Genomic DNA, 26,133 nt, shown 5'->3' on the forward strand with positions numbered 1-26,133 from the left:
TCACAAGCCCTGGTTCTGCGACCACTAACACCAGGCAGACAATCTCTGAAGAGTATTGATCATGGCTGGAGTCACCCGTCTCGTAAAGACACTGCCCAGAAGGTGGCAACGGTAAACCACTTCTGTAAAAAAAATTTGTCAAGAACAATCATGCTCGTGGAAAGACCATGACTGCCCACGTCACAGGACACGACGGTGATGATGTCCTTGTTATCTAGGTGTGTCAGAGCCAGGTGCATGATGGATGTTACGGCATCTGTCGTAGAGAGTTCTGTTAGTAAGTATATTGGTGAGTGTCCAGTGTGGCAAAAATGGAGTTTTTGATATGTGCCATTATAAAGCTCTTCATGATGACTGCCACCGGTCAGTAGTCATTTAGTTCTGAAGGTGTAGTGGTCTTTGGTACGGGGATGATGGGGGCTGATTTGAAGCATGTGGGAACAGCAGCCCGGATGAGTGCGGTGTTGAAGATGTCAGTGAGCTGGTGTACACGCTCCCTGACTACTGGGTCTGTGATGTTGTCAGGATTTCCAGTACACCAGATGTTAGATAGGCTGGGGACTCTTTTCCCTACAGCAGAGGGTGCTGCAGGGTCATAAAATAAGGTGGATGATCACAGTCCTATTTCTTTATGCTCCAAAAACACATTGCTTTGACCCTTACATCCTGAGCACTGCCCTATCCCATTTGAATGATGCTTTCCCTGCTCCCCCCACACACCACCCTTCTTTATGCCATGGAGCCATGCCAATAACCAAGAGGTCAGTGGACTCCAGGTTGGGGACCACTGGTTCAAGGCAAGAGAGGAAAGGTTTAAAGAGGACACGGCAGGAAACGTTTTGTTACCGAAGCCCGTGTATGTCGTGGATGAGCTGCCAAGGGAAATGGCTGAGGCAGGTGCAGTAACAACCTTTAAAAGACATTTGGACAGGTACATGGACAGTGAAGATTTGTTGATTTATGGGTCAAACACAGGCGGTGTATGCAAGCTTGAGCTCAACGTTTAAGAGACGTTTGGACAGGTACACTGATGGTAGGGGTATGGAGGGCCGTGGTCCCAGTGCAGGTCGATGGGAGTAGGCAGGTTAAATGGTTTGGCATGGACTAGATAGGCCGAAGGGCCTGTTTCTATGCTGTACTTTTCTACGACTGTGACAGACAAATAATGCTGATGTGGACAACTTGGCAAGCCTGCATCAGATGGGCCGAAGAGTCTGTTTCTTTGTATGACACCACATGTTGAGGAGGGAAGAGCTGGGACAACTTAAAGGGGGAGACTTGGATGCATTAAGGGGACACAGCTCTAGGGTGGTGAGTGGGTGGGGTGGGGGGGGAGAAGGAAAATATCATTCAAATGGGATAGGGCAGGACTCAGCATGTAAGGGTCACTGGAGTGTGTTTTGCAGCAATTTAGGGAGTGTGTCATGGAGGGGAGGAGGGATAACTCAGGGGCAGGGCAGGGGGCCTTCTCTGGGGGCCGCTGGTGACTAGTGGTGTACCACAGGGGTTGGTGTTGGAACTGCTTCTTTTCACGTTATGTGGCAAGGAATCGATGGCTTTCTGACCAAGCCTGCGGATTATATGAAGATAGGTGGAAGGGCAGGTAGTGTTGAAAACGCAAGGTAACTGCAGAAGGGTTTAGACAGATTGGGAAAATGGGCAAAGTGGCAGAAGGAATATAATGTAGGGAACTGCACTTTGGCGGACGGAATAAAGACACTGACAATTTTGTAAATGCGGAGAAAATTCATAACTCAGTAGGACTTGGGAGTCCTTGTGCAGGATTCCAGAAAGGTTAACTTGCAGTTTGAGTTGGTAGTGAGGAAGCCAAATGCAATGTTAGCATTCATCTTGAAAGGGATAGGACATAAAAACAATAGAACTGAGGCTTTATGAGGCACTTGTCCGATCGCACGTGGAGCATTGTGAACAGTTTTCCGTCCCAAAACTGAGAGAGGCTGTGCTGACGTTAGAGTAAGTCCTGAGAAGATTCACCAGATTGGTCCCAAGAATGAAAGGGTTAATATATGAGGAGTATTTGATGGCTCTGGGCCTGTACTTGCTGCAGTTTAGAAGAATGAGGGGGATCTCATTGAAACCTATCGAGTATTGAAAAGTCTGGATAGAGTGGATGAGGAGAGATGTTTCTTATAGTGGGAGGGAATCTAGGACCAAAGGCCACAGCCTCAGACTAGAGGGAAGTCCATTTGAACAGAAATGAAGATATATTTTTTTTTAGCCAGAGAGGGAGCTGAATCTGTGGAATTCTTTGCCACAGACAGCTGTGCAGGCCACATCATTGGGTATATTTAAGATGAAGGTTGATCGGTTCTTGATTAGTAGAAGTGTCACAGGTTACAGGGAGAAGGCAGGAGAACGGAGTTGAGAGAGTCAATAAATCAGCCATAATGGAGTGGCGGACCAGACTCAATGGGTCAAATGGTCTAATTCTGCTCCTAAGTCTCACGGTCTAAGCTGGGAGGTGAGGCAGTGGTGATGAGCTGATGGGATGGGTGGGGGAGTTGGGGGAGCGAATGGAAGGGGTCAGACAGGTAGGTAGCTGAGGGTCAGGGCCTGGGCACTTGGAGAATGTGACAGGAGGGACAGGTTGAGCTAAGGAACCAAGAAGATGTGGGTTTCTGGGAAGGAGGAGGTAGGTCAGGGAAGCTGAGGAGAGAGGCCAGGGAGAGGATGGAGCTGAATGGTGAGGCCAGGGAAGGGAGGGAACAAAGGAAAGGTCCAGGGAGATGGAGGGAAGCCAAGTGGATGGGCCAGGGAAGGGATGGAGAGGGAGATGAAGAGAGAAACTGGGGGGGGGGGGTGGAAAGAGGATCCAGAGAGGAGCTGAGGGGAGAGAGGCTGGGTGGGGGGATGGGTTGAATGAGAGGAGGAGGGGGATGAGAAGAGGGGGGGACTTGGAGAATTAGAGGAATGAAAGGAGAGTTCGGGGGTGGGGGGAGGGAGGAATGAGATGAGAGGCTAGGTTGGGGGGGGTGGATGAGAGGAGAGACCAGGAAGGGGGGAATGAGAAAGAGGCTGGGGGTGTGGAATGAGAGGTGAGAGGCTTGGTGGGGGGGAGATAGAATGAGAGGAGGGGCCAGGAAGAGGGGAGTGAGAGGAGAAAGGCTGGAGCAGTGAGGGAATGAGGGGAGGGGAAAGCTCACTCACCTGGCTGTTGAGAAAGGCCTCGACCTGCCGGACGTCGCGCAGGAAGAGGTGGTAGACGTGAGCCTGAAGCAGCATCTCCTGCCGCTGCTGCCACACCTGCTGCAGCTTCTCCCAGCCCAGCTCCAGCTTCTGCAGCCACTGCCGGATGGAGAGGAGCGGCAGCTCGGCCTCGTCCAGCACCAGCAGCTCCTGGACGGCCAGAATCCTCCGGTAGTCGTCCTCCCGACGGCCCATCTCCTCCTTGGTGGCCTCGTGCTGCCGCAGGAGGGCCTCGGCCTCCCCCAGCGTGTTGGGCATCTCCTCGGAGAGGGCGGCGGCCTGCGTCTGGGCCAGCCAGGATAGGAAGCCGTCCAGGTCCTGGATGAACTGCTGCAGCTTGCCAGCCACGCTCAGGGAATCCTCGCAGCCCTGCAGCGCCCGCTTCAGCTGCTCCCACTCCTCGCTGATCTCCTCAAACTGGACAAGGATCTCCAGGGCCTGGGCCGGATGAGCCGTGGCCAGGCCTTCCGCCTCCAGCTGCAGGCCGATCAGCTTGGGCTCGATCACGGCCAGGGCCCCCTCCATGGTGGAGAGCTTTCTCTGCAGAGCAATCACCCCGCCAAAGTCGTTGCCCAGGTACTGCGTGGACTCAATGACCTTCCTCTTCTCTCGGATCTGGCTCTTGATCTCGTTGCACTCCAGTAAGTAGCTCTGGACACACAGCAGAGAGTTTGTGGTGTCCTTTTTGCTCTTGACCAGCCGCAAGATCTGGCCCCACCTGAAAAGGAGAACATAGGTGAATTCAGCTAAATGTTCTGCGCTCTAAATCCGTTGTTTTTCGAGGCCTTGTGTTCATAACCACTCACATGCCTCTTACTGACAGATTGGCCAGAGCGTCATACAGTGGGAAAAGGCCATTCGGCCCACTAGGTCCAGACTAGGCAAACACCTTCATCTGCGTGGACAGAGTCAGAGAGCACTGGAGTACAAAAACAGACCCATTGACAAGCCCCTGGACCATGGGCCTCCACAGGCCCCCATCCACTTTTCAATCCAAACTCCTCTTGAATGGTATCCATCATTTCTGCTGGCAGCTCGTTCCACACTCATAACACCTTGAGCAAAGAAGTTCCTCTTTGGATTCTCCTTAAGTATTTCACCTATCACCCTTAACCTCTGACCTCCAGTCCTAGTCTCACTCAGCTTCAGTGGAAAAAGCCTGCTTGTATTTATACCCCTCACTATATCTATTCACGCCACTAGCCTGCAAACACCCTTGGGCAAGGTGTAGCACCCACTTAGCCCCTTGATCAGAGTCACATGAAGCCATGGGAGCAGGTGGTGGATGGTCGTACGAGCAGCCGGCGCAGATCACAAGACCTGGTTACGCGACCACTGACACCAAACAGACAATCTCCGAAGAGTATTGATAATGGCTGGGGGTCACCCGTCTTGTAAAGACACTGCCCAGAGGAAGGCAATGGCAAACCACTTCTGTAGAAGAACTTGCCAAGAACAATCATGGTGAAAAGACCACGATTGCCCAAGTCATAGGACACAGCACATAATGATGATGATGCATATTGAACACTGTACTCTGGATGCAGTTCTAACACTACCTCAGCTACCTTTCTAATTTTAAGCTTTGTTGCTTGGCAGTAATATGTCTTTAAGTAATAAGATTATCAAAAATATTATCTAGTGCTTTCCTGGCATATACGATGAATAAACTCTTCTTGGGCTTCCAGCCAGGTGCAGGTATTGATTATAACCAAACTTCCGATGACAAATTCTGCAATCAGAGTTGGTGCCTGTGCTTGTCTAGTCCAGTGGTATTTATCCCCCATATAAATGTAAAATGAGGACTGACTAATCAGGAGGGATAGATGACAGGGGTATAAATGCCACTGGACTAGACATGCCTGAGCATCACCCCCAATGAAGATGGCAGAGATTTTCATTGAAACGTCAGTTATAATCAATATCTGTATCCGGCTGGAAGCCTGAGAAGAGCTTAACATTAACTAAAATTTTAATTTATAGATTTAACAAATAGATGTCAAGATATCTGGAATTAATCTTTCAGTTTTATTTGAAATCCACGCAACAGATAATTACTTTTACTTAACGTAATTCAGACTCTTGGTCCGCATCATTACGAAATAAACTCTAGCATAACCCCTTGTATCCATTCGTTCCTTTATCGATTCTAAATTGATCAAAAGACCACAAGATATATGAGCAGAAGTAGGCCATTCGGCCCATCGAGTCTGCCCCGCCATTCAATCATGGGCTGATCCAATTCTTCAAGTCACCCCCACACCATTTGATGCCCTGGCTAATCAAGAACCTATCTATCTCTGCCTTAAATGCACCCAATGACTTGGCCTCCATAGCTGCATGTGGCAAAAAATTCCACAGATCTACCACCCTCTGAGTAAAGTAATTTCTCCGCATCTCTGCTCTAAATGGATGTCCTTCAATCCTGAAGTCGGGCCCTCTTGTCCTGGACTCCCCTACCATGGGAAATAACTTTGCCATATCTAATCTGTTCAGGCCTTTCAACATTTGGAATATTTCTATGAGATCCCCCCTCTTTCTCCTGAACTCCAGGGAATACAGCCCAAGAGCTGACGGACATTCCTCATATGGTAACCCTTTCATTCCTGGAATCATTCTCGTGAATCTTCTCTGAACCCTCTCCAATGTCAGTACATCCTTTCTAAAATAAGGAGCCTAAAACTGCAGTGTGGTCTAAGTGTGGTCTCACGAGTGCTTTATAGAGCCTTAATTGTTCATATTATTAAGCATCTTCTTCCCAATTCCCACTTCAAAATGTTTAGGAGTTCATTCCCAGGAACCTGTCCTAATGAAGTGTCTTGGCCCAAAACGTCGACTGGTTCCTCTTTTCCGTAGATGCCGCCCGCCCTGCTGAGTTTCTCCTGCACTTTGTGTGTGTCGCTTTGGATTTCCTGCAGACTTTCAAGCTCATTCCAGGTACGGGCTCAGCCAGACTTACCCAAGCACTCACAGGCACCACAGCCCATCCAAACCACACCTACACCATGCATTGGCCGCACTGGAACTGTCTGACAACAGCCACCCATGCGCGGGTCGGGGGGTGTTACCTGCTGTTGAGATGATCCTGGCAACTCCTGACCTCAGTAGCACTCGGATGCCCATTCTCCACCAGCTGCCGCACGATTTCGTTTACCTCCACAACTCGGGTCAACATGCTGTTCATCTCCTGATCCAGACTCTCGAACCTGCAAGACAGAGCAACCCTGGTGATTTGAGGTGACGTTCCCCACACAATCTGCGGTCTACTCCTGGGTTTGGATATCCAAAATCGCACCGATGGAGCAAATGATAGCTGAAGCATCCCAGGTAAAAAGAAACTGATGATAGGGAGTGGCAGAGGATTAGAGGTGACCTGATAGAGGTGCACAAGATGATTAGAGGCATTGATCGTCTGGATAGTCAGAGGCTTTTTTCCAGGGCTGAAATGACTAGCATGAGGGGGCACAGTTTTAAGGTGCTTGAAATTAGGTACAAAAGAGACGTCAGGGGTAAGTTGTTTTTTTATACATAAATGCAGAGAGTGGTGAGTGTGTGGAATGGGCTGCCGGCAACGGTGGTGGAAACGGATACGGTAGGGTCTTTTAAGAGACTCCTGGATAGGTACATGGAGCTTAGTAAAATAGAGGGCTATGGGTAACCCGAGCTAATTTCTAAAGTGAGGACATGTTCGGCACAGTTTTTTGGGCTGAAGGGACTGTATCGTGCTGGAGGCTTTTATGTTTCGAAGGGGATAAGGAGAGCTACAAAAGGGGTTAGTAACATTCAGTATTTTCTAAAGTGATAAGAGATTTAAATATATTACCATTAAGAGGGCATTTAATGCTCTGGTGCTCAAATCAGGGAAATGCTCTTGTGACTGGGAAGCATGAGATTTGTGGCATGCCACAGGAATCAAAGCTGATACCATTGCTGATTGTTAAAGGCTGTAATATTCACATATGTTATGAAGTTTGTTTTTTTGCGGCAGTACAGTGCAATACATAAAATTACTACAGTACTGTGCAAAAGTCATATATATGTATGTATAGTTAGGGTGCCTCTGTTATTTGTGATATATGTCAATGATTTTGGATTTTAAAAAAAGTAGGTGGATGAATCAGTAAGTTTATGAATGACGCCAAGATTGGTGGAGTTGTGAGCAGTCTAAAAGACTATATTATATTAATTATATTGTATTTCTTTGTTCTATGGTGAATGCATGCAAGAAAATTAGCCTCAAGGTGGTATTATAGTGACATACACAATACTGTGCAAAAGTCTTAAGCACACAATATAGCCAGGGTGCCTAAGACTTTTGCACAGGACTGTAGTAATTTTATGTATTGCACTGTATTGCTACAGCAAAAAAAAAATCATGACATATGTGAGTGATGGTAAACCCGATTCTGATTTTGGTCTCTATTGTGGACTGAGAGTGGGAAGGGGGCAAGAATCGTGGTTGGGAAAAGGGGAAGGGAGAGAGGAGGGAGCAGGAAGCACCAGAGAGACATTCTGTAGTGATCAATAAACCAATTGTTTGGAATCAAATGACCTTGCCTGGTGTCTCAGAGCTGGGTGTGTCTGCATCACCCCACCAAACCCCCCACCCCTCCGTGCCCTTGACACTCCTTCTCCGCCACCTGTCCCACATCCCTCCCGTGGCACTCCAGCCTCATGATTACCAGCAACTTTTGCTCCCGTCAGATTTACAAACTCGCCCTCTGCTCCACATTGACAAATACAGCACTGTGCAAAAGTCTTCGGCACCCGGGGGAGGGGGGGGGGGCGTGCGCACTCGTGTGAAGACTTGTGCACAGTACTGCATATTAATAATTAGAATGTGAGTATAGAAGGTACGAACAGCAAGATTGCAAATTATATCATATTTGATAGTGAGATAGTCCAGACTATTAAATGATATTGGCAAAGTGAGTAATGCAATGGAAAATGGAACTTAATCCTAATAATTATGTGAAGATGCTGTTTGAGAAGACTAACGTGAGTAGGTTATACACAGTGAATGATAGGCCCATGGGGAGAAGGAAGGAGCAGAGGGGCCTTGGTGTACAAGTGCAAGGAGCCGAGAAAGTGACATCACAAGTGAACAAATGGTGAAGAAGACATATGTGGCATTTGTCTTTATTGGCTGGGATGTAGAATAGGATATTTAAAAGATTCCCGCTTCATTTCTTATACGCCGTGTCATATGACATCATCATTATGTGCTGTGTCATATGATGTGTGTGATCATAGTCTTTGTATGACCATAACCGCACTTGGCAAGTTTTTCTATAGAAGTCGTTTGCTATTGCCTTCTTCTGGGCAGTGTCTTTACAAGACGGGTGATCGCAGCCATTATCAACACTCTTCAGAGATTGTCTGCCTGGTGTTAGTGGTCGCATAACCAGGATTTGTGATCTGTACCGGCTGCTCATTTGACCGTCCACCAACCTGCTCCCATGGCTTCATGTGACCCTGATCAGGGCGGAGGGGAGCAGATAAACAGTTGCTACACCTTGCCCAAGGGCAACCTGCAGGCTAGCAGAGGGAAGGAGCTCCTTGCACCTCCTTTGGTAGAGAATTGTATCTCATAGTACAGCATACAATTAAGGTGAAGTGTGATAAGCTGAAAAAGAGATGTGTAGAACAAGATTTTTTTTTAATGTAGTGAGTGGTAGATCCCTGGGATACATTGCCAGGGCTGACAGTGGAGGGAAATATGGTAAAGAAGTTTAATTTAAGAGGCTGTTGGATGGAAGCATGGATGCGCAGAGAATGGAGAGATATAGATGTTGCATAGGCAGAAGGAATTTGTTCAGTAGGCACTTAATTAGTTCTTTAATTAGCTTCGCATCACATTGGGGACTGAAGGACCTGTTCTTGTGCAGTACAGATCCTCGTTCTTCCCTGAGGAACTTCTGTCATGGTATCGTGGGGCTAAGATGATTGACCTCCAACAGTCACATCCATCAGGCAGTGGTCGCATAACCAGGACTTGTGATCTGCACCGGCTGCTCGTACGACCATCCACCACCTGCTCCCATGGCTTCACATGACCCTGATCGGTGGGCAAAGCAGGTGCTACATCTTGCCCAAGGGTGACCTGCAGGCTAACAGAGGGAAGGAGCATCTTACACCTCCTTTGGTAGAGACGCATCTCCACCCCGACACTTAATGAATATGAGAAAATGGAGGGGTCAGGGCTATGTGGGGTGGGGGGGGGTTAGACTGATATTGGAGTAGGGTTACATAGGTCAGCAACAGACAGGGCCAAAATGCCCGTACTCTGCTGTGCCGCTCTATGTTTTTTATGTTAGAGTACAGAAAGATAGCGACAACAGATGGGGGGGGGGGAAGGGGCAGATATCTAACAGTCTTTAAGAGGGTCTCAGATAGGTACTTGAACATACAAGAAATGGAAGGATCTGAAATGGAGATGGAGGCTGAAAGCATTAGCTCATTCACTTAAATAGTTTAGCATGACATTGTGGGCCGAAGGGCCTGTTCCTGCATTGTACTGTTCTGCATTTGATACTCTGACTGGGTGGTTGGAGAAGCCTGGACTGATACAAACTTGACACAATGAGATGGGGACTGAGACTTGGCTACAGATCAGATAACCGATTAAAGATTTCTGCAATCCTAAACGGTACCCAGGCGGAATTGTAAGTCCATTCCTGGAAGTCGTGCGAGGACAGGATCCGCCGGGGACAAGCCGGCTTTGCTTACCTCTGCTGCACCAGTTCCAGGTCCTCCAGCCTCTCAGGGATCTCCATCCGATTCAGCCACTGCTCCTTCTCGTCGATCCAGCGCTCGCAGGCGTTGACCTCGCTGAACATGCGGTACACGGCCAGCGCGTCCTGCAGCCACTGCCGCCGCAGTCCCGCCACCTCCTTCACCTCGGTGTACAGGCCCTCCACCTCGGCCGCGCGGACCTTCACCTCCTCTAGCTCCGAGTACTCGGGCGCCAGGCCGGCCGCCTGCTGTCGGAGGGCTTCCACTGCCTGCCGGTGCTGCTCGATGTCGTCCTCCAAGCCCCGGTGCTTCTTCGCCAGCGACTGCGTGGAGTACTCGTCGTGGCCGAAGTCGTCGCTGGACACGATGCGGTACGCATCCTGCAGCCAGACCTCCAGGTCGTCCATGTCTGCCTTCAGCTGGAAGAAGTCCAGGGCCTCCTGGAGGTGCCGGAGTCGGAGAACCGCCAACTCATCGAGCTTCTTCCACTGGACCCGGACCTCCAGGATCCTCTCCTGGATGTTCCCCGTGCCGAAGTGCTTCTCCGCCAGGATCTGCTCCCCCTTGGTGATGGTCTGGGTGAGGAGGCCACACCGGCTGGCCAGCTCCCCCATCAGGACCCTGTGCTTGCCCAGCAGCCGGGTGACACTGCTGAGGTCCTTGCCCAAGTGCGGCGAGGAGATGACCTGCTGCTTCTCGTGGATCCAGCTCTCCGCCTCCTCCATCTCCTGCAGGAAGGCCCACAGGCACCGCGAGCCCTCCAGCTGGGCACGGCGCAGGGACGCCAGCCGGTGCAGCTCCTCCACGCAGCTGTTCACGTGGTGGACGCGGTTGCAGATCACCTGCGGGTCGCAGGGCTGGTAACCTGAGAGCAGAGCAGAAGGGCCAGTCACAGGTGAGGGGGCAAAGGTACCAGCCCTTCAGACAGAACTTGGAGCACCGTGCGTGGTTCTGTCTGCCATGTTATATGAAGGATGGAACACCACTAGAACAAATGTTCAACTATGTCGACGGGACGAGACGGCTCGAGTTGCAATGAGAGACTAATTAGATGGAAGCTGCATTTCTTGGAGCAAAGGAGGCAGATTATAGAGGTAGTGAATGGGGAAGAGTGTTATTTAAGTTTACAAGGAGCCATTGCTGGAACCAACTCGGAGGCAATTTGACACGGCAGAATCGAGGTGAGGCGGAGCCTGGGCCCGGCAGCGAGAAAATTTGATCAATTTAAGTGCCGAGCCAAGTTCAGGAAGGTCGGCGATGGGCCAAATCAAGGCAGTGGGGTTCAGGCCCGAAATCATCCTGAAGTTTGGATGATTTAAGCACCGGGCCAGATTGAAATGGTCAGGGTTCCGGGGCCAAAGGTAAGGGACGGGCTGGTTCAGCTCGCTGCTCCGCGAGGGCTTACTCGTCTCTGCACCGAATTGAAGCTGTGGCCAAGACTCCCCTTCACGAACTTCAGTTCTGAATGCTATTTGCTTACTTTTTTATCGTTTCTACAATTTATAATTTTTCTCCCTCTCTGCACGTTGGGTATCTGACCGTCTTCTCTAAATGGGCTCGTTTGGGTTTCTTTGTTTTGTGCTTGCCTGTAAGGAGACGAATCTCAAGGTTGTATAAAACTTCGATCGTACTTTGAACTTGAACTTTGTAGGGGATTGAGACTAACTTGAGAAATGGAGCAGAGAATGGGAAATGCAATTTCCTGCTGACAAGCTGGGGCAGCACAAACGCACAGCGGTTAGTGCACGAGCAAACCAGGTTCCATTCTACTATTGTTAGGAAAGAGTTTGCACATTCAAAAGAGACCAGAGGGAACTCCCTTGGAATACTGAGTGCCTCTCTGGTCGCCCAGCTAGAGGAAGGTCATAATTAGGCTAGAAAGGGTGCAGAAAAGACTGACAAAAAATGTCACCAGGACTGGAGAGTTTGAGCTGAGGAGAGGCCGCGACTGATTTTTCCAGGGAAAGGAGGTTGAGGAGTGACATAAAAAAGGTTTATAAATTCATGAGGAAACGGAAGAAGTAGAAGGTGAGAATCTTTTTCCAAGGGCAGGGGAACCTAAAATATCAGGCATGTGTAGGGTGAAAGATTTACAGGGAAACCAAGAGGCACGTTTTTTGCACAGATGCTGGTGGGTGTATGGAACAAGCTGCCAGAGAAAGTGTACAGAGATGGGCATAATTATAATACTTAAAAGACATTTGGACAGGCAAATGGCTAAGCAAGGTTTAGAGTCTTAAACCTCCACCCTGGATGCTCCAGTTTCCTCCCATTCCAAATATGTACAGGTTAGTAAGTTAATTGGTCACCTAGGATGCAAAGATGGGGTAGTGGTCACAGTACAGGCAACCCAGGTTCAATTCCTGATGCTGCCCATGACTGTGTGGGTCTCCTCACACAGCCCAAAGATCTACCGGCTGGTAGGTTATTTGGTCATTGTAAATTGCCCTGTAATTAGGCTAGGATTAAATCAAGGGTTGCTGGGCAGCACGGCTCGTAGTGTTGTAATAATTTTGCCTATCTTATTGGCCAATGTGAGCTCATTATACTATAAAGATATTAATTTGATAAGTTAAACCAGGGCAGGTAAATGGTAGGCCCTGGGGAGTGTTGTGGAGCACCTAGGGGTGTAGAAACTCAGTTCCACTGGACTGAAGACACGTCATCTCAGGATGGTGAAGAAGCCACCGGCACACTTGCCTTCATCAGCACCAAGCACAAGAGTTGGGACATCAAACTTCAGAGGGATGTGGGTCAGGCAAATAGCAGCAACGTACGAGGTGATGGAGGAGCTCCTGAGGGTCATGTGGCTGAAGGGACAGGGGTGGCAAGGTTAGCGCCGCGCTTTACAGCGGCCACCTGTGAGATCTGGGTTCAGTTTCCGCAGCTGCCTGTAAGGAGCATGTACCTTCTCCCCGTGACCAGCTCCGTTTCCTCTGGGCACTCCACTTTCCTTCCACATTGCACAGACACACGGGTGAGGTGTGGCCGTGCTATGCTGGCAATGGAATCGTAGAACCTCTTATGGGCTGTTGAGCACAATCCCCACTGATTTTGACTTGACGCAATTTCACTGCACGTTTCAATGTATATATATAACATTTTCTATCATTCACTCTTTGTTTCATTCCTCTGTTTCATGGATGTTTGTGAAGAGTAAGAATTTCACATTGTATACTTGTATCCAGAGATACCGGCCACGTGACAGACGCACTGCCACCTGGCTGGTCGGAGGACACACCACATGCCAATCAACATTTGGTCCCTCCCAAATAATCAATGCACACCTAAATTATTGGTCACCTTAATTGGATTATCTCACCCAGCCCCATGCTTTAAAAGATGAAAATTGCCCCTGGCTCGGTCTCTCTTATAGACCACCTCATTAAAGGTAAGTGCATTGATTTATGTTTGGGAAGGTCTATCGTTTGTCCTGGTAAGGGAGCCGCAGCTATCCAAGGTCAAGGGGGATAGCTGTTGTAGTGCTTTTCCCTTGTTCTTTGTATGTGTAACTGTACCCTGTCCCGACACCACTTCCTGTGTATTGTAGTTGCTTGTGTTGACCCAACTTCCCCTTGTAAATAAATTCCTTATTATTAAAACTGTGTGTGTCCAGGCCTCTACTGTTGAGACTCAAAGAACCAGTTATTTTCCTTCACAACAATACTGTAATCATTCTCTGAATATTAAATTGACCATTGAACGAGTAAGGATAATCTTTAAATTGGGCAGTCAATGTTTTGGGTTAGGATCTTTCAAAGGACTGTTGGGGGCAAAGGGGCGATGGCCAATAAAAAGGGAAATGAGAGCACAAACAAATGGGTCTAGCTCATGTTAGCATGGATGGGTTGGGCCGAAGGACTGGTTCCATACTCCATGACGGTAACCTGCCCCTATCTACTCTGCTGTGCATCCATGAGTGTAAAGCAGGTCAGCACGGATTGGATGGGGGGCCGAAGGGCAGTCCTCATACTGAGTCTCTCTATGAACCTATCACTACTCTGCCCCATGGATAGTGGGCCACCACGTTGACTGAAAGGTCGGTTGCGGACAGCGCTGCAGGATCCACTGGTGACCCGCGGAGCCGGGACTTCCATACTCACCCTCGTCCTTCGTGAACTCCAGAGCCGCCGTATTCAAGGCCTTCAGCCGCTCCTCCTGCACCGAGATGTCCGCCTCCAGGAGGCTGTGCTTCTGCAGCAGATCTTCCACTTCCAGCAAGTGCTTCCCCAAGTCCTTCGAACATAACAGAACCTAGAGAGAAGATCCAGAGAGGAAGGTTGTTTTGGCCAAAAGCAGCATGTGTAGGGGATCTGGGATGCAAGTCCTCAGCCTCATGAAACCAATTGCACAGGTTGTTAGGGTGATAAGGAATATGCATGGCATCCTTGCCTTTATTAGCCAAGCTTGAGAGTCAGGAAGTTATCTTGCAGCTTCATAAAACTCTGGATAGAACACATCTAGAGTACAACCTTCAATTTTCATCATCATTATGAGCCATGTTGTATGACGTGGGCCATCATGGTCTTTGACCATGATTATTCTTGGCAAATTTTGCTACAGAACTGGTTTGCCATTGCCTTCTTCTGGGCAGTGTCTTTACAAGACGGGTGAACCCAGCCATTATCAATACTCTTCAGAGATTGTCTGCCTGGTGTCAGTGGTCACATAACCAGGCCTTGTGATCTGCACCGGCTCATACGACCATCCACCACTTGCTCCCATGGCTTCACGTGACCCTGATTGGGGGTGGGATGGGGCGGAGGGAAGTGACCAGGTGCTACACTGTCCAAGGGTGACCTGCAGGCTGGCAGAGAGAAGGAGCACTTACACCTCCTTTGGTAAAGACACATCTCCACCTGCCCACCCAATTCAAATCTAGTTGCCCCATTGCAGGAAGGATATGAAGGCCTTGGAAAGACTGACCAAGAGATTCGCCAAGATGCTGCTTGGGCTCTAAAAGGGAGAACAAACTTAGATTGGTTTCTCTGGAGAGGCCAAGGCTGTGTGAAACCCTGATTTTTTTTTAAACAAAATAAACTTTATTCACAATAAAAAAATTTAGAAGAATAAACCTTTCTGTTGTTTACATACATAGTTAATGCTTTCAGTGTTGGCGCGTGGCCTAGTGGGCAAGGCATCAGATTAGTAACCTGAAGGTCACTGGTTCGAGCCTCAGCTGAGGCAGTGTATTTGTGTCCTTGAGCAAGGCACTTAACAACACATTGCTCTGCGACATCACCGGTGCCAAGTTGCTTGGGTCCTAGTGCCCTTCCCTTGGACAACATCGGTGGCGTGGAGAGGGGAGACTTGCAGCTTGGGCAACTGCCGGTCTCCCATACAACCCTGCCCAGGCCTGCACCTTGGAAACTCCAAGTGCAGATCCATGGTCTCTCGAGAATGACGGATGCCACCACCAATGCTTTCCATCTCATTCAGGGCTTGAAACTAACTAACTTAATTAAACCCATAACCTCGACGGGGCACAAGCCGCCAACAGCAGCTTGCTAGAGTTCTCTGTCCTGGGCCAATCTTTCAAATTATCCTGGGTGTAGTCCATCTTCTCCAGGGATGAGGTCTTTGGAGCTTCCGCTGGCGTTTCTATTGCACTGGGTTTTTACGGGACAGAGTTGCTAGCCCCATGCCCAAAATCCTCCTTTCACAGCCAGGCTTGCGACCATCCATGATGGAGCTGGTTTGTATTAAATACGATAATAATTGAGGGGCTTCCTCCCCCCTCACCTGGCCCTTCCCTCAACAGTAGAAGAGAGCGGTCCTTCCCCAGCAAACTCTTGTGGTGGCGGAAACCTCCTAGATGTTTATTTAAAAAAACAAGAAAATAATCTGCCGACAGTAGAAACCTGCGCAATACACAAAATGCTGGAGGAACTCAGCAGGCAAGGCAGCATCTATGGAAAAAAGTGCAGTCGACATTTCAGGCCGAGACCCTTCAGCAGGCACGGAGAAAAAAAGATGAATTGATTTTAAAAGGTGGGGGAAGACTTTATAAGATTATGAGAGGCGTAGATAGCCAGTGTCTTTTATTCCCCCTGGGTTCAGAATGTCTAATGCCAAATGGCATGCACATAAGGCGAGCGTTGGTATGTTATGGGAAAAGGCAGGAAGTTGGAGGTGAGTCCATGGTCAAATCAGCCATGATCTTATTGAAAGGCAGAGCAGGCTTAACGGGCCAGATGGTCTACTCCTGCTCCTATTTATGTCCAAAGGAGATGTGCAGGACATGTATACATATTTTTTAACACAGAGAGCAATGGGTCCCTAGAATGTGCTACTAGGTGGATGGTGGGCCAGATACGATAGAGGAATTCAAGCAGCTCTTGGATAGGCAGATGAACTTGCAGATATGGACCTTGCGTAGGCAAAAGGGATAAGTGTAGTTCGGCACAACGTGACCAGGCCTGTTGCTGTGCTCTACTGTCCTAGGGTGTGAGAAACAACAGAAGGTGACATTGCCCTGAGGGGAAGTGTCGTTGAGGGATCCTGGCGTTGATAGACCTTCAACTGCAACTATTTTTGAGTGAGATCAAAGTTGAGTTTGTTGTCAGATGTTCACACATATGCAACTGCTAAGAAATTCTTACTTGTAGCAGCATCACAGGCAAGTAATAACATCAGGTTCATCAGAAAAACGTATTAAACAAAAAAGAATACAATTAGAACAATGAAGTCCATTGTTTAATATCAAACCTCAGCAGTATTGTCCATTGTCTCTCTGAGGTACAGTTTCTCACAAGGATGAATGGTTGATGTGAAAATGGAGGGCAAAGGAATACCAGGTGAAGGAATGGGAGGGAGTGAGGAGGAGAGGTTTGATGCTTTTGGTGATGGGCATGAGTGAGTGGCTACAGGGGCAATGGAAAATGGAAGCCTAGATAAGGCTTGGGAGGTTGAGCTTGGAGGGATGATCTTCAGGTACTTACCTGCATCTCCTCCATCCAGTCAATCATGTGGACCATCTCCTGGAAGATCTTCTGCAGGGACAGGTTGAGCTCCAGGCGGGATCGGCGGGCTGTCAGCGTCTCCTGGAGAAAGCCCCACAAACGCAAGATGTTGTCCTTCTGAGCGGAGATGCGCTTGATGTCATAGTAGCCCTCGGACTCCAGCTCCCGAGCCAGCTCCGTGATCACCTGCACCCGCTCCTTGTAGGAGGACACGTCCGCCTCGATGGCTTCATGTTTCTTCATGGACGCCTCCACGGCAGGGAGATCATAGCCGAAGTTATCCTGGGATTGGAAGAGAGTTGCACCTCAAACAGCAGCTCAGACCCATGCCCTCCCTTCAAGGACCCATCACCTGACACCCTCTCCGCAAGAATTCATCACCCATTCTCCCTCCTGCAAAGTCCTGTCAGCGGACATCCTCCCTGCAAGGACCTGTCCCCCGTTCTCCCTCCCTGCAAGGACCTGCCTGTCCCAGCACCATGCCACCCATTGCACAGACTGCCCGCAAACCCTATGCGCACCTCCCCATCACCCACCTGTGAGATAAGGCGCTGGTTCTCGTTTAACCAGGTCTCGCGCATCACGGCCTTGTGATCGAACCGATGCGCCAACTGCTCCAACTTCTCCTGCCGGATGAGCTCGTTCCGTAACGCCCCCTCTCGCTCGTGCTCCGCCTTCTCCAGCCTCTCCCAGGCCTGCAGGGAAAAAGTAAACCATTTAGTGAAAACCCAGTCATGGATGGGCCCGCAGGAGGCAACATATGTCCTAGGGCAAAGTCTGGCACAACACCGCGATTCAGTGACTGCACCGGGCTCTGGGATAATGCTCTGATCCAGTCGCCACACTGACTTCCAGGACAATACTCCGATCCAGTGGGTTCTGGGACACCAGTGTGATCCAGTGTGCACTGGCCTCTGGGAAAGTACTGCAGTTAAGAGACAGCACCGGCACCTGGGGTAACACCTAATGCACTGAGTGAGTGCAAAGGACTCCTGCTTCCTACAACACTGTGCAAAAGTCTTAGACACATGCAAATTAAATTGTGCAAAGCAAAAATGCTTTAAAAATATAATAAAAAGTTCCTAAATATCAAAGTTACTATAGAAGGCATGAAACAGTAAATGCTCCACTCATTCTTGCCACAGTGTTAGAATTAATGATTTGAATGTTAAACTGTCCCACTCAACTTTTAGTTTGGTTGTCCTTCACCCAGTTTGATTCCTTGTACACCCATTTCTGTTTCAGTTAATCAGTTTAGTTCATTCAATTCATTATGTTATCGATCATTAGCATCGGTTTGTTTAATCATACACTGGACTGGATACCTACAAAGTAATCAAGTTTTTATTTGAAAAGTTAACAAAGTACAAAAATTTTTCTATCACATTTAACTTTTTGGAAAATGAATGCTTGGAAATCTAAAAATTACTCTGCTCTACTGACACACTAATGCAAAAGAGAAAAAGTAAACGCCTAAAATAAAACTTGCGTGAAAAATCTAGGGTGCTTAACTCTTCTGCACAGTACTGTTTGTGACACACCACAAGAGATTCTGTGGGTGCTGGAAATCCACTGTAAGACACACAAAGTGCTGGAGGAACTCAGCAGTTCAGACTGTATCCCCAGAGAGGAGACCTGAGGAAGGGTCTCAGCCCAAAAGCATTGATTGCTTCTCTCCAAAGGTGAAGCCTGACCTGCTCAGTCCCGCCAGGACATTGTGTGCATTACACTTCATACGGGAAGGGAGCCCGCTGCAAAAACACAGTCAGCAACAGGTACACTTCACTGTGGCTGGATCATTGAACGGTGGAGACAGACACCTCCAGCCCTGACGGCCGCCAATAAACCGCTCACTGACCCTGTTGACATCAGAGATCAGCTTGCCCTCAGGTGGGACGTACGGCCTCTGGTTGTTTGCCCGAAGTTTGCTCTGGATGGTGAACAGCAGGACTTCGAGCTTCCCCTTCTCATCAAACCTGAGGAGACAGAGCAAAGCCCAGAGATTTCACACAGAAACTGCACACCCATTACCCCGTGAAATGATTTCCCACAGAAGCAGCACCATCACCTCGTCCGACTGGGCCCCAATTCAAAATTCAAAGATTCAAAGTGTATAATCAAAGACTGTATGAATTATACAACCTTCGGGTTTCTCTGCTTACAGGCAGCCTTGAAACAAGAAACCCGAGAAAACACACTTTAAGAAAATAAATAAAAACCGACCCCATGCAGCATGCAGCATGCAGCATTCCAATCTAAAATGAGTCCTAAGATTCAAATCACCAGAGCAGCCCAGAGTAGGCCCAAAGCCTCAGTCTCAGTTTGTCATAGAAATGGGACAAGTTTCCACGAAGTTCACAGGTACAAAGCACAGCAGCCGGGGCAGCATCACCACCTCCACACTGCAGAAAGAGGAGTGAACGGTCTTCAACAAAAGAGAGAGGAGTAAAGAGTCTTCAGCAAGAAACATCAATTCTGTTTCTCTTCCCACGGCTGCCGATGGACCTACTGAATATCTCCAACACTTCGTTTTGTTTCAAAAAGGATTTGCAACAAATGCAGTTTTTTTTTAATTTCCACAGGACATTACCTGCATTAAAGAACTTTAATTAAGGGGAGAAATTAAAGAGATGCTAAGGGGTGGCTTGATTGAGGTATATGAGAAGCAGAGATAATCAACATCTTTTACCCCCAAAGAAGGGGTTGGGTGGCAGTGTTGAGATACATCTCTGACAATGGAGGTGTAAGGCATTGCTTCCCTCCGCTAGACTGCAGGTCACCCTTGGGGTGTAGCACCTGTTTAGCCCCCTAATTAGGGTCACTTGGAGCTGTGGGAGCAGGTGGTGGACGGTCGTATGAGCAGCCAGTGCAGATCACAAGTCCTGGTGATGCGACCACTGACGCCAGGCAGACAATCTCTGAAGAGTATTGATAACGGCTGGCATCACCTGTCTTGGAAAGACACTGCCCAGAAGAAGGCAATGGCAAACCACTTCTGTAGAAAAATGACTATCCATCACCTGCACCCACAGCTTCACATGACCCTATTCGGAGGAGTGGTGAAGCAGATGCTACACCTTGCGTAAGGGTGACCTGCAGGCTAGCGGAGGGAAGGAGCGCTTTACACCACCATTAGTAGAGACGTACCTCCACACTGCCACCTGCCACCCAAGATGAAGATGAGATAGGAGCGAAATTCGGCCACTCGCCCCATAGAGTCGGATTCGCCATTCAACCATGGCTGATTCCTTTTCCAATCCCATTCTCCTACCTTCTCCCTGTGACCCTCAACACCCTTACCAATCATGAACATATCAATCTCTGCCTTAAATACACCCTATGATTTGGCCTCCACCATCCTCTGTGGCAACATATTCCACAAATTCATCACCATCTGCCTGAATAAATTCCTCCTTAACCGAGTTTGAAAGGGACGTCCCTTTATTTTGAGGCTGTGCCCTCAGATCCACGAGTTTCCCACTTAATGTAACTACTGCTTCTACGTCCACTCTGTCCAAGCTTTTCAGTATTTGACTCCAGTCAATTGGGAGGCTCAGGACAGACAGAACGGGCAGCACCATAACGTAGTGATTAGCGTAACGCCACTACAGCGCCAGTGGCCCAGGTGCGATTCCCACCGCTGTAAAGAACCTATACAGTCGGCGCTCCTTATCTGAGGGGGATTGGTTGCAGGACCCCCTGCAGATACCAAAATTCACAGATGCTCAAGTCACTTATTTAATATGTATCATTGTGGTGGTCTTTAGGACCCAGCGGAACCCCAGACTTTATTTAACATGTCTCCGTGCGGTGGACATTAGGACCTGGTGGCGCAGCTCTGAATCCTCAGTGTTTCTGTTCACGAAAATAATCATGGTCGCGATTGAAAATAAGGTGGAAGTAATAAAGCAATCGGAAATAGGTGAAATGCCATCAGTCATTGGAAAAGCGTTAGGCTACAGTCGGTCAACAATCGGAAAAATTTTAATGGAGCATGTGAAAGGCCCTGCCCCGATGAAAGCTACAATTATTATTCAGCAACACAGTGGTTAAATTATTGAAATACATATGTTTATAAAGTGTTTTATATGCATAGAAAGGTAAAATATGTACTATATACTAGGAAAAACATTTGACTAGCTGATGCTAAATAATACTGGATATACCTGTTCCAACCTCAAATCTGACTTAAAGATGGACTCAGGAATGGAACTCATTCATAACCCAGGGACTGCCTGTACTTTTAAGTCATTTCTAAATTACTTATAATACCTAATACAATGTAAATACTATGTAAATAGTTGTTATACTGTTTTGTTTAGGGAATAATGACAAGAAAAAGTAGTCTGTATATGCTCAAGCAACAAGTGCTGGAGAGAGAACTTCCGGGTTTTCCCGATCCGCGGTTGGTTGAATCCAAGCATACAGAATCCACGGATACGGAGGGTCGACTGTACATTCCCGGTGACTGCATAGGTTTCCTCCCACAGTCTACAGATGTACAGCTCAGTAGGTTAATTGGTCACACAGAGTCAAAAAAAACTACAGCAGATGAACAGGCCCTTTGGCCTATCTTGTCCATGCTGAACCATTTAAACTGCCTACTCCCATCGACCTGCACCTGGTCCACAGCCCTGCATACCCCTCCCATTCTTGTACCTATCCTTTAGGAGCTACAGTGCCTATAAAAGGTACTCAACCCCCTCCTTGGAAGTTTTCATGTTTTATTGTTTTACAACATTGAATTGTAGTGTATTTAATTTGGCTTTTTTGACACTGATCAACAGAAAAAGACTTTCATGTCAAAGTGGAAACAGATATCTACAAAATTAATTACAAATATAAAACTGAAAATAATTGATTGCATAATTACTCGCCCCTTTCAAGTCAGTGTTTTGTAGATACACCTTTGGTAGCAATTACAGCCTTGAGTCTGTGTGGATAGGTCTCTATCAGCTTTGCACATCTGCACACTATAATTTTTCCCTGTTCTTCTTTACAAAGCTGCTCAAGCTCTGTCAGATTGCATGGGGATCATGAGTGAACAGCCCATTTCAACCCAGCCGCAAACTCTCAATTGGATTTGAGGTCTGGAGTCCGACTTGGCCAATCCAGGACATTAACTTTGTTGTTTTTAAGCCATTTCTGTGAAGCTTTGGCTTTACATTTGGGGTCATTTCTTGCTGGGAAACAAATCTTCTCTCGAGTGGCAGTTCCCTTGCGGACTGCATCAGGTTTTCCTCCAGGATTTCCCTGCATTTTGCTGGATCCATTTTAAAAGTCAAATTAAATCCACTGTGACTCAATGTTGTAAAACAATAAAACATGAAAACTTCTGGGGGGGGGGGAATACTTTTGACAGGCACTGTAGGTATCTATTTTCTGGCAGTCTGTATTGTATTTTAAGTTTTAAGTTTATTATCTGCAATTTGTCACGTGGGTTGGGCCGTGGTAGGAGCAAATGAGTCTAGTTACGTATTCATACTTTGTCTAAGGTCATTTTAATCTAGTTAGAGCCAGGGCTGAGACATGGGGGTGAAGGTATTTTTGGTTGGTTGTTAATTTCGCTCCCACTCTATACCGCTTATTTCACTAGTTTTAATTCTATTAGTTTTGTTAAATCACTACAAGATTGTTCATCTTCGCTGGTTTCACAACAGAGGATCAGAAGTAGTATTTTTGACTTTGGATATTTATTATTTTGAATGCGCGTCATACAGTCTCAACACTGTGTACTCGGTCTCTGGTGCTTTTGGCAAGTAACCTCTATATATCCAAACTTCTCTTAATCGTTGAAATCGAAATCGCATCCACCGCTTGTGCTGGTAGCTCATTCCACACTGTCACCACTTTCTAAGCAGAGAAGTTCCCCCCCCCCCACCGTATTCCCCTTCAGCATTTGTTCTTCCACCCTTAACCCATGACCTGTAGTTGCAGTCCCACCCAAACTCAACGGGAAAAGCCTCCTTGCATGTGTGTAACGGGGTAGTGTGCGCTCATTGCACCAGAAGGAGCCTGTTACTGTGTTTTATCGTTAAATAAGCTGAAAAGTATATAGAAGACAGGAAATGGGATTTATAGAGGAGGGAAATGAGCAGACAGGCTAAATCTTCGCCATGCCAAATATCAGCCGCTGTCACCTACTTGAATGGTTTCTCCACGGTGCAGTAGCTAGTGAACACTTGGAACTGCTGCTGAACTCCGGCCAAAGAGTTTGCAAAGCGTTGGTTGCTGATGAGGGCGATGGTTCGCTCGATCCACTCCAGCAGCTCGGTTGCCAGTGCCCCGTACCTCGCGATGATCTGCTCAATCTCCAACGTGTTGTCCAGCACCTGTCACGAAGCAGGAAGAGACAGAGAGAGGGAGAAAGAGAAAGAGACAGACAGGCAGAGAGGGGAAGAGAGATATACATACAGAGAGAAAAAAATTGGACAAAGTGAGAGAGGGAGAGAGAAGGGGGAAGAGAGAGAGTGAAAGGGGAGTGACGAGATTGGGAGAGAGGAGAGGGTTGGTAGGCGGAGATGAAGAGGTGCGGGGAGGGGGAAGGTAAAAGGAGGAGGAGGTAGGTAGGGGGCAAGGGGGAAGGGAGGTGAGGGGGATGTAAGAGGAGGGAGGGGGAGGAGGGAGGAGGGCGAACGTGGGAGGTGGGACAAGGTGGGTGGTGGGAGGTGGGACGAGGTGGGAGGAGGGAAGTGGGACGAGGTGGGACAAGACAATTGAAGACAGAGGGACAGAGACAGAGGGAGATCTTGAACAGAGACAGACAGAGATATAAAGGAAGAGGAGAGCAAAGGGAACTAGGGGAGACGTGTGGGTCAAGTGGAGGGGTGGAGCAGCGAGGCAGTAGACAGGTTCAAGGAGCAGGCAACAGAGTGCAGATAGAGCGGGGAGGAGTCACTTCAAGAGACAATCAGGGCCACTTTATCAGGTGCAGAAGAGGAGCATGGCAGGCTTGGTCTGCTGCTGAAGACCATCCACCACACAGTTCAACCTGCTGTGCATTCAGAGATGCTCTTCTGCACACCACTGTTGTAACTTGTGGTTATTTTGCCTTCCTGTCAGCTTGAATCTGTCTGGCCATTCTCCTCTAACCTCTCCCTCATTAATAAGTCATTTTCATACACAGAACTGCCACTCACTGGATTTCTTTTTTATGTTTTCCACACACCATTTTTATGAACTCCAGAGACTGCTGCATATGATAATCCCAGGAGATCAATCGTTTCAGAGGTACTCAAAACACCCCACCAGGCGCTAACAATTATTCCATGGTTAAAGCCACTTAAATCATATTTCTTCCTATTCTGCTGTTTGGACTGAATAACAACTGAACCTCTTGACCATGTCAGCATGCTTTAATGCACTGAATTACTGTCACACGATTGGCTAATGAGATATTGAATCAATGAGGTGTAAAGGTACTGTATACCAAATAAAGTGGTCACTGACTGGAGCACAGAATAACAGAATAAAAGAGATGGTAGAGAAATGGCAAGGGAACAGAAAGCAATGAGGGAATGATAGCGCAATAAAGCGTGGGGGAGGGTGAGGGAGCAGGGGGAGGGCGAGGGAAGATGAGTGGAGGGTGAGCGCGAGGGCAAGAGAGTGCGAGGAAGGACAAGGGAGCGGCGGAGAGGGTGAGGGGGTGGGCGTGGGAGAGAGTGGGAGCGAATGAGGGTGCGAGTATGAGAGAGCAAGGGAGGGTGCAGGAGCGAGAGAGCATCGGTACATGACAGTGCATGGGCACAAGTGCGTGACAGCGCAAGGCATGCCAACACAGGGCAGATGCAGCAACAGAGACAAGGGTATCCCTCATGCAGAGGAGGGTATATATGGTCCAGGATCCAGAACATGAGAGACCGCAGAGCAAGAAATAACAGAGGCAGTGGGAACTCCCAAGGTGACGACACCTTGAAAGTGAGAATAAGTTGCAATGCTCAGAACAGTGCGTGCTGGGGGACAGGTCGTGATTTCAACCAAGCAAGAGAAAGCAGGAATGGTGGATGTGTGTGCTGGGCAAGGACACCGAGAAAAGCATGGAGTTGACTGTGAGAGACACAAGTGAGGAATCCGTAACCCATAAGGAGAGATCATATAAAGGCAGGAAAGGAGGCTGGGATGGTTTGGAGAGACAGGGGAAAATATCAGACTTCAGAAGCCAAGAGTGAACTACAAATGTCAATTTCAAGCAGTAATAGGGAGGTTGGTGTAATGATGGAAGGCCCCACAGGAGCGAGAGGCAGCAGCTAGTGCCAGAGGAAAGAAAACAAAACAGTGGAGAGTAAAGCAAATTCTGGTGGAAAGACAGAGAAAGAGTTGGTTAAACCAGAGCCAGGAGGGAAAATCTGAGCAATCAATGAGAGTTGGAGAGGGGGAGGGTGCAGGGTGATGGGCATGAGGGACAGAGGGAAATGAGGAGCGGGTGGTGAGAAGTGAGGGGAGAGCTGACCACAATGGGAAAGGAGATGCCATGGTTGTGGGGCGGGAAGTGGATGCTGGAAAAGAGACCATGAGCATCTAAGTGCAAAGGATGGACAGGAAGCTGACCAAAGATGAGAGGTCACAGAGTAGCTAGTGAGGTCTGAGAGCAAGAGAGCTCAGTGGATCTCTGGCCATGAACTGTCAAGGTCTGGCACTGGAATCTCAACAGGTACCTGAGAGACAGGGCAGTGAGTGGCTCATTCCACCTGTAAGTACCCACCTTGCCAATTCTCTTGCCCTCTACGGCTAGTGCCTTCATCTTGGAGAAGTAATGGTAATAGGACACCACATAGGTAATGATGGACTTCTCATCTGGGTTCTCGGTGTTCACATCTGGAAAAAGAGCAAGAGATTGGAAGCAAGAAACACACCCAAAATGCTGTTGGAACACTGCAGGCCAGTTAGCATCTATGGGGGAAAATGTACCATAGAGTTCCTCCGCCATTTTGTGTGTGCTGCTTGGATTTACAGCATCTGCAGATTTTCGCTTGTCTGTGATTGAAACCAAGAGATCAGCCTTGAAATAATTCAGAAAATGTGTAGCACGGGTGGTTGATAGTTGGGTTGAGTTGTTCTCCAATCTTGGCAAAATCTACTTGCAAACATTCTGTCACCATACAAGGAGACGTTATCAGTGCACTGTTAGTCGTGGGTCTCTCTTCTGAATGCTTGGCCTTTATATACTTATCAGTCAGCTGACTGGATATCATGTGACATGGGGAGGAAATCTCATCACTGATTGGCTGCA

The 26,133-nt window shown here is 48.2% G+C and overlaps 1 protein-coding gene across 5 annotated transcripts in view; it reads right to left on the minus strand.

Moving 5' to 3' along the window:
* LOC132381474 (spectrin beta chain, non-erythrocytic 1-like) overlaps positions 1 to 26,133 on the minus strand; it is a 210,632-nt gene that overhangs the window by 142,679 nt on the left and 41,820 nt on the right. For 4 of the 5 annotated variants that reach the window (XR_009508044.1, XM_059950906.1, XM_059950908.1 and 1 more), the window contains exons 8-16: positions 25,606 to 25,718; positions 23,049 to 23,236; positions 18,763 to 18,880; positions 17,441 to 17,599; positions 16,884 to 17,186; positions 14,046 to 14,196; positions 9,937 to 10,807; positions 6,276 to 6,413; positions 3,169 to 3,925 (exon numbers count right to left, since the gene is read on the minus strand). Coding sequence is in view for 4 of the 5 variants with exons in the window: in XM_059950906.1 (XP_059806889.1) it covers positions 3,169 to 3,925; positions 6,276 to 6,413; positions 9,937 to 10,807; positions 14,046 to 14,196; positions 16,884 to 17,186; positions 17,441 to 17,599; positions 18,763 to 18,880; positions 23,049 to 23,236; positions 25,606 to 25,718 (2,798 nt within the window). In the remaining variant the exon portion in view is untranslated. Of the gene's footprint in view, positions 1 to 3,168; positions 3,926 to 6,275; positions 6,414 to 9,936; positions 10,808 to 14,045; positions 14,197 to 16,883; positions 17,187 to 17,440; positions 17,600 to 18,762; positions 18,881 to 23,048; positions 23,237 to 25,605; positions 25,719 to 26,133 lie in introns of those variants that run through there. The other variant, XM_059950910.1, reaches the window with a different exon arrangement.

This window comes from Hypanus sabinus, chromosome 26, assembly GCF_030144855.1.
Source record: "Hypanus sabinus isolate sHypSab1 chromosome 26, sHypSab1.hap1, whole genome shotgun sequence".
Classification (NCBI taxonomy): Eukaryota; Metazoa; Chordata; class Chondrichthyes; order Myliobatiformes; family Dasyatidae; genus Hypanus; species Hypanus sabinus.